This window comes from Fragaria vesca, linkage group LG6 (genome assembly GCF_000184155.1).
Source record: "Fragaria vesca subsp. vesca linkage group LG6, FraVesHawaii_1.0, whole genome shotgun sequence".
NCBI classification, from domain to species: Eukaryota; Viridiplantae; Streptophyta; class Magnoliopsida; order Rosales; family Rosaceae; genus Fragaria; species Fragaria vesca.
The window spans coordinates 18,553,896-18,562,726 of NC_020496.1; the positions used below are offsets into that span (position 1 = coordinate 18,553,896).

General features: G+C 35.9%; 1 protein-coding gene across 1 annotated transcript; it reads right to left on the reverse strand.

Moving 5' to 3' along the window:
• Positions 1–536: 536 nt before the first annotated feature.
• Positions 537–3,802, reverse strand: LOC101308299. The gene is made up of 5 exons (XM_004303292.1): positions 2,748–3,802; positions 2,168–2,360; positions 1,865–2,058; positions 1,590–1,748; positions 537–1,328 (listed from the first exon to the last, which is right to left on the reverse strand). The coding sequence occupies exons 1-5, from the start codon at positions 3,665–3,667 to the stop codon at positions 962–964; spliced, it is 1,833 nt and encodes a 610-aa protein (XP_004303340.1). The 5' UTR covers positions 3,668–3,802; the 3' UTR covers positions 537–961.
• Between the last annotated feature and the right edge of the window lie 5,029 nt (positions 3,803–8,831).

The following is an 8,831-nucleotide window of genomic DNA, read 5'->3' on the forward strand; positions in this document are numbered from 1 at the left end:
ACTTTTGAGTTTTGACCCACAAAATGTGATGTTTCCCACTCTCTTACAGTAATCATTCAACTCTAGCTTTGGTAACAAGGTTGTCCATTTTCGATACCTCAATTTTACGGTTGTATGTCACTCAATACCTCGATTTTCCGGGTGTATATGGCGACATAGCAAATGTAGTCTTGCGGATTGAAGATCCTCCTTGAGAAGTAGAGATCTTTGCCGATGCCATGTTTACCCAAGAAGATAAAAGAGGGTAAACATTGATAAACAATCAGTTACTCTCATACTAAAGAATCAAAATATACCAGACTTGGCTCTCACGACAAAGACTCCAGTCCTAACAAAGGAAAAAAGGGCAGCAGAACATGACCAAGACATAACAATTATATTCAAACATGATCCCCCAGACTCTCAATTATAGTATGGAATGTTGCCAAGTTAGAGTCAAACATCCCATGTGAGAAGTTAGAAAAGGGTTCCTCACATTATATATTCATCACTAGCAGTACAGTGGACAACTTCATAGAGATATAATCAAAGTAACATGAAATTATAATATATCCCACTATTTTTATTTTTGATAAAACAACTATATAATCAGAATCAAGACATTTACAATTCTCAACGCCTTTCAAGGCCAAAAGAACAAGATGTGGTGAAGAAGGAGAAGAAATTTACAAGTGAAAATTGTACCACCAGCTAAACTCCCTCTCTACACCCTTGCCCCCCTTTCACTCAGCTCTAGTTTCCCTCAGCTCTCTTCGTTCACATAAACAGATAACTTTACTACAAGCTCAGGTTCATGTCACCAAGAACATCATTTCTCTTCACATAACTTTGCTTCCATGTTTCGTATCAATAATGCCGAAAAGGGTAGCCAAAAAAGAGAACGTATAATGCTACAGTGTGATTTAGACACAGTTTTCAGTATGTATGAATTACGGCATTCTTAAGCTTGTGTAACATTTACCTATGCTCTCTTCTTCTGCTGTTGTAGTTGCTCATGCAGACTCTTCTTGTGCAGTTTTACTAGGAGCTCAGCATAAAGAACCTCATTCCATGCATCGGGAACACCCGGTAGGCACCAATGGCTGCAGTCCTGGATTGGGGATTTCCTTTCCTCTGGGGAAAGATGTTGCTTCCGGTAGATTGATGGGTGGCCATCCTTCCGAAAATCGGTTAATCTTGTGATATTGAGATAGGTAATGTGATGTTTCATGTTTTTCAACACCTTCTCGAGTACCAGCATCTTTGGCGGGTATGGCCTTAGATAAGTCTCGTTAAAGATAGGTAGAGTCTCACTATCACATTGTCCACCGGAATTCCATTGTCCACCACTGTTAAAGAAAAGAAAATTAGTTATTCAAGTGCTAGCGAATTTTAAGAAAGAAATTGGTAACTTCACACATTTTGGAGAAAAGACTTCAGTGTTGTTTATATGTAGTTGTAAACTTAGAAAATATCCAAGTACATAACAACTGGTTACCATTTTTAAGTTGAAGTTAAATGGTGATGAGAAGTTTATAGGAAAAAAATTTACAGAAGGCCAGATAGTGAAATGCCTCACAAAATAGGTTAATATGATCATTCCAGTTTACCTGAAATGGGAGGCAGAATAACCCCGAAAGAACACCATACTTTTCGCCGTGTCAACACTAGCATCAACCCATCTGGACCAAGTAGTCAAAGCTTTCCGAAATGCCTCGAGAACATTCAACTCACCATAAACATGGCTACCTTCTTGGTAATAGTCTTTCCTGCAAATGTTTACTCTACTTTAGTTCCCATGAACAGGTTAATGGTCTAAACTACAAGCAGCATCTATCTGGTTTTTACAATAACTTGCAACAACTATGCCATAATACTAACATACCCTTTGGCGGTTTTGTCATGTGTCCACCAGTGTCCAGTGTTGAAGATGAGAATATCTGCATCTTTGTATAGCTCGGATGATCGCCCAACTAAATCAAGACGAAGTGTTTCTTTCTTTGATCCATCTTTGTCCGGCATTTCCCATTCTCGAACCAAGAAGGGAGAAACAAAAAACTCCACTGTGAAATTATAGTCCTGCCAGTCCATTTAATTAAGCAGAGCATCGTAAGAAAGAAGTTTCACTAAATTGAGGAAATGTTGCTGAACAACCTAAGAAAAAAGTCAAATGCTAGAATAAAATTACTTTGAATATGAAGGAGTATGAAGCCTCCCCGCGAAAATGGGTTCTTCCATGGGCTTCATAAACCTTGCTTTTATCTTTTGCGGAGTTTCTCAGAATGCAAATCAGAGATTCCCACATATTCCTGTTTAGAGAATCACCAACAAAGACCAAGCGCTTTCCTCTCAATAACTCTATCATATGACTTGCATCCAACCTGATCATAAGCAGCATTTCACATTGAGTAAGACTTGGTCAATCATAAACATAAAGTATATCAAAGGATTAATAGCAATATAAAAAAACCCAAAGTGCAAAACGATCCAGGGGCGCTTCCACTAATGTTACAAATTCAAATTCCAGAACGTTTGAGCAATAATGAACATAATCAAAAAATTCCAAAATCTAAATTCTACAGATAAGTATAAATGGCAATTAATCCAAGCCTATCTCCAATGAAAACAACTTTCACATCAATCACTCCAGACTACAACTCAAAAGCCAGCTCCAATACCCCTTTCATCAAACAAATATTAATACAAATAACCAATAGAATTTGAACATGTAAAAAAAAAAAAAAAAATAATCCGTTTTCACCACATACCTTGGGAGAGTGCAATCTTTAGGCTGCCATTTGAATTTCTGATAATCCTTATCGGGTCTTCCGTTACGAATACAATTGAACTGCTCATCAATCAAAGGACAAGACCCAGGTTCGTAAAGAGGGTATGAATCATCCTCGACCCATTCCCCATGAAACAAATCACAACTCAACAAAGACTTGATCAAATCATCCTTCCCCTGCTCCACCGACACACTAGATTTTGTTCCATTGCTCTGTTTGTTCAATGCGGCCGTATAATTTGATGTCACACCCTTCTCAGCATCACTCTTACTGGAACCTGATTTCGGAGACGAGCTCGTGGTCTTATTGGCCGGCACCGCCACAGGAGTTACTGGGGCGGCAACTGTGGTCTGATTTGCCTCTAAAACTGTGGCCTTATCAGAACTTGGGGTGCTTTGAGTTTGGTTTTTCACAACAGGCAAGCTTGAACTGTTCTTGGGCGCTAAGGAAACGATGGATGGGGAACTTGATGTCTGATTTGGGCTCAAAATTGGCGGTTTATCAGAATTCACAATGGGCTGAGTTTGGCTCGGCGGTTGTTTAATCAAAGTGGTGTTACTAGATCCAGACGGCTGTGGTTGTGGACAAGAAGCAGAACTTTGAAACTGCTGGGAAGGAGAAGAAGCATTGGAGTAGAAGAAAGAAGAGAAAAAGGAAGAGAACTGAGATCCACTACCAGAAGTAGTAGAAGTAGTGGTGAATATGTTAGAGAACCAAGGAGCACCAGAGTTGGGGTTTGGATTGAAGGCCAAGAAAACAGTGAAGGCAACAAAGGCAAACATGAAGCCATAGGCAAAGGCAACAGTTCTTCTGGTTTTGATGATGGAGAAGAGGCTCTTCATGTCTGAGACCAATGTTCCACCCTTGATGGGTGTGTTGTGCTTTGTTGCCTCAGCCATGAAGATGGCGGGTTGTTGTGGAGAACAGCCAGATGTGGGTAGAAGAAGACCAGAAGAGAGAGTCTGAAGTGAATGAAACACCAGCCCACTAAAAACTTAGAGAGAGAGGAAGTTTTAGAGAGAGAAGCAGAGGAGATCGAAGGAGGTTGAGGAAAGTGATGGAGTTTTGGTATGTTGGGTTTGGGGACCAGCAAAGGCATGTGAGGCCTGGGAATAAAAGGAAAAGATTGACCCTAAATAAAGGGAATATTACGAAAGTGCCATATGTAGGGAGTACACGTGGAGGAGAGAGGGAAAGGGAAATTCTTTTGACGCGTGAAGGTACAGAGTTTGATTTGTGGGATGGGCCTGTCGTAAATAAATTAATTGTAAAGAAATGAAAGTGCATTAAAGAGGGCAAAGTAGTTAATTAACCACCGGCCTAGTCCTTTACCATATTTCGTGGCCTGATTATTGGGGCAAGGTTTTATTTTGAAAACAAAAAATTGGATAGGGTTTAAATCATGGAATGATAAATATGAGAATCTAGTAAGAAGAAAAGAAGTCACTAAGAAATGAAGATGAATTCCTGAAAGATTTAAGCTAAAGAAAATTAAGATACAGAAGATCTATCTTACCAAATCAAAAAAAATATGATATTTCAATTAAAGAAAATCTTACGTAACAAATTTATATTTTCTACATATATTAGAAAGTTATACAAAACAAATACAAATCTAAGTGGCGTCTTATGTGACATCTCACATATATTTGAATAATTTTCAATTCATTTATTTTTATTTCAAATTAGCAAAAATAAAAACATAATATAATAACTTCTTTAAGTTATGCACTTACCATCAAAAGTTTTATTCAAACCTTCCAAAAAGATGTTTGCGGATGAACCAAACCACATTTGATGGAGATGCCATGATAACAAGAATATTGGCAGCAATTGTCTGCCTATAAACTTACACTCCAGGTACATTTATTTGCGATCATCTCCTCTTGGCACGATTTCTCAAAGCATAGGGAAGCAATTCCATAAAGAAGATTGCGACCTGCAGCCATGGCCATGGTTAAACACAGATTGCAGATTGCAAGCCATAAGAAAACAATAACAATTTTTTGTCAACAATTCAGAAAATTAAATGACGTGAAGAACAAAGTTATTCGAAATTGTGCACTCAGATGAACATATTTTTTGAGAATGGCACTCAAATGAACACATAACTCAAGTTTAATCACACAATTGTTTTGAAATCTCCTGGAGGAGCATTTTAACTTGAATACTTTTCAAAAAAAAAGAATCATAATTAGACACATTTTATTACAAAACATCAAAATATTACTTACAGTAATATAGGCCGAGTCCATAAGGATCATCCTCTTGTCATTAGTGATGTTTAGTTTATAGAACGATCATGAAGTGAGTTGTAAACATAAATATTATCCAATCGAATCACCAACTTTATGAGTCTTTGTTAGTTTATTTATGGGGATCATTTGTATTACTAATGTTTGCCTTCTTATTTACTTATTCAACAAGAGGATGTATCATCTGTATCTGTAGAGTAGTGGATGGAGGGTCCGAGTGATTTGGTGTGCTTAGTCATACTTTTAATAGTTCTTCTAAACCAAGTGTTGAACAAAGTGGTAAAAAGGAAAAGGTAAGTCCAAGAGAGCTAATTACCGGAGACGGAAACTTACTAATGAAAGTGGATGACAGAGAAACCGAGCTGACGGTGGGACGCGGCGGAGTGACGGGTCCCACAAACGACGGCGATGGAGAAGAGACAAGACCTAATTTTATATTTATATAGTGATTAAGATTGGAATTACCGTCAAATGGGGTTTGTTGGGTTTGGAGAAATTGGGAATCGGCCAAAGTTTGGGAATTGGATGAAATATTTTGGGATCTAGTAATTGGATTTGTGCTCCAATATTCTGTTGGGGACTCGATTTGAGCTTGCATGATGATGATGATGACAAATGAAGCAACCCTAATCAACTTTTTCCTTGGACTAAAACATGATTAATTGAAGCAAACGAGGAGGAGCATATGTAGGCATTCTCCATTCATGGTCAAATCTCGTCTTCACAAGGAAGATAACTAATCAACTTTTTCTTCGGACTACAATCTAGGGGAAATCCCCACCACAGGGATGGGTGAGAAATTCAGGATTGTGTGAGTTGTATTTGTCGGAATTAGTCGGTAACGAGAATCTCAGTAAATGTGAGGAGCTATTTTTGAGTTATTTAGACATATTATAGTAAGACTAAAAATATCTATCGTGGAGAAGATAGAACCTAAACCTCATTTAGTATTACAAGAATTCTCATAAAGTTACATTTTATATAATAATAATAATAACCTAACTAATAGTCTCATTAGTCATATCATCAATAAAACTATAACTAACAAAAGATCTATTTAATCTATTAGCCACATCATTTGTCTCACGAAAGACAGAAGCAATCTACATTGAGTGTAAAGATACCAAACATGACTTAGAATCATCGATAATGCGCCCAACATCAGACTTGTCCTCTACATCCTGCTTCAGCGCTTCAAGCGGAAGTGAGCAATCAGTCTCTAATTCAAAGCCATCCCAACCTTGTGATAGGCTAAAGCTTACATGAGGGAAATATCAAGCAAAGGATGCTAAACAATTTCCATGCTCATCAGTCATCACGTATATATAATCAAATCAATACCTTCATCTCCCTCTTCTGCCCTACAGCTTCCATCAATATTGATTTTGCATTGGGTGTTTAAAATCAAAATGGAGTAATATTGGCATTTAGCTAGATTATGTGTATGAACTCGATATAATTATACTCATTTGTTGTCATTTCTTTTTCAACAAGCTAGACAATAATTGAGAGACAAACCTATGAGAAAATATCTTTCGTTCTAATTAAGGCGATGGTTAACTACATTTCTATATGTTGCAATCGATCCTTGATTTTCAAACTAAGCTAAATCAAGCCAACATCAAGTTATAGATTTTTCATATTATTCAAATAACAAAACTGAAAATTGACATCCCGAGTAAGATTACGGATCAACCCTCATCAACCTAGCTAGCTAAGGTTAATTTTGACTCAAACAAGCATGGCCCTTGAGTCCTTGAAGATCTTACAATCCAGACCATTCATTGGTTTTGTATTATGCTACGGTTTAAACAAGAAGAAACGATTAACACGTCAGGAGGTAAAACCTAAACCGGCCGTACAATTCGACGTGGACTTTGTAGACTGAGGCGTCAACCCCACAGTCATCCATTCAATTATGTCGGTTCTGATTTTGATTGTTATTCTAACTCTGTTTTTAATTATTTTGGGTCATTCATTATTATTATTGTAAGCTTAGCTTTAGGCTGTAGTCTGATAGTCACTGACTGTGACTCATGCAACTTTGAAAATGCGATGCTTATTCAATTCCACCACTCATTTTCTTCTTTTCTTCGCCTAACCCCTTTGAAAATTTTCTATTCAATTTATTTTCTTTTCTTTTTCACTCTTTGCCTTGTACGTTGTTGGTCCGATCTTCAGTGTTACTAGAAAATACAAACAGAATTATCTGAGATAGAAAGAGAAGTTTTCGCATTCACTCAATGTAAATCTCTTTGGCTTGTTCCATTGTTTGATCTTGTTTAGAAACAACGTGAACCTAAAAAATTTAGGGATATGAAATTCACACACCCACTTTATATGTTTAATAATCATTTTTATATGAAGACAAAATTTAAATTAATAAGGACAATTTAAATTACTAAAAATAAAAAATAGGTGTATGTATTACAATTTGGGGTATGTAGATTTCACTTCCTAAAATTTAATAGCTACAGAAGTTTGTAATACAAGTTACTATATTTGAATTGAGATTAAAACATATTCAAAGTTGGAGGAGATCGAGCAGAGAAGGAGCCAACAAATGGAAGGCATTGGACATCATAGTTGAACAAAGTGCCGGCAAAAAAAAGAAAAAATTGCAGAAATTAAACCTAAAGAAAGAATGACGAAGTAAACTAGAGAGGAAGTACAATGGTGTTGACGAAAAATATATAGCATAAGGCAATAAGCTAGTTTCAATATTAGAAAATGATATGGCCGGGCATGATCTCCCATGTGAATTCTCTGAGTACAAAGAGTTGAGAAAGTACCAGAAGGAGCAAGGTTTAGCTTGCAAGCCTCAATAAGAACTTGATAATTCATAATTATTAACTCTAAATGGATATCACATGGTAATGAGTCGTGCATCCTAAATGGATCATATTCTATGGAAGTTATAGTTGTTCTTAGGGTGAGCCAAACATTCCTACTTAGCTTCATTGTAATTTGATTTTTAATTTTGTAGATAGTTTTATCAAGTTCATATTGCTTTTTCCTTTGTGTTTTTGCCCAACAACTAATATGTGCAGAGATCACGTCTGAATGACCTTGCTATTATAAAAATAGATTGAGATTTGACTCCAATCAGGTTTTTTAACTAAATTATACCCTAGGTTTCACTTTAACGTCAATTTGTTATTATAGGTTTTCAAAATTAGCCAATTTGCTATCATAAATATTATTTATGTCAATTTTCTACCTACTGTTTTCAAAATAAGCCAATTCGTTATATTTTCATTATTTTATTTTGTCCATTTCTTCATCCAAACATTATTAGAAATTGAAAATAACCAATTTTGAAATTTGATAAGTAAATTGGCTAATATTGAAAGCCTAAAATAGTAATTTTGATGGATGGATAGAAAATTAACCTAAATTAAAACCTTATAGGTAGCAAATTGGCTAATTTAGAAAATATATGGTACCAGGTTGGTTGAAATCAAACTTAACGTAGCAAATTACACGAAGATAAAATTTACTAATTTAGGGTAGTAATTTGACAAGTATACCTTCTTTCCAGGAGGATTATAGTAAGATTGGTATATGACTTTACAAGTTTGTGACCTTAATTAAGGACGTAAAGATACTTAGAGATAATAGACTCAAAATTCATTTGATTTTAGGATTCATATTGTTGAATTGAAATAAAAATCATTATTAAAATCCTACCAAGAATCTAAAATGAGAAACCTAAAATGGTAATCACCATATATATCCAGGCATATAATGGTAATCACCATACATATATATATATATATATATATATGGGACAAATAACAACAAAAGT

Coding starts and splice junctions, on each gene's coding strand:
- LOC101308299 (XM_004303292.1), bottom strand. CDS start 3,667: ATGGCTGAGGCAACAAAGCACAACACACCCATCAAGGGTGGAACATTG. Junction 2,059..2,167: donor CATACTCCTTCATATTCAAA/GTAATTTTATTC, acceptor ATGGACTGGCAG/GACTATAATTTCACAGTGGA. Junction 1,329..1,589: donor TATTCTGCCTCCCATTTCAG/GTAAACTGGAAT, acceptor TTTCTTTAACAG/TGGTGGACAATGGAATTCCG.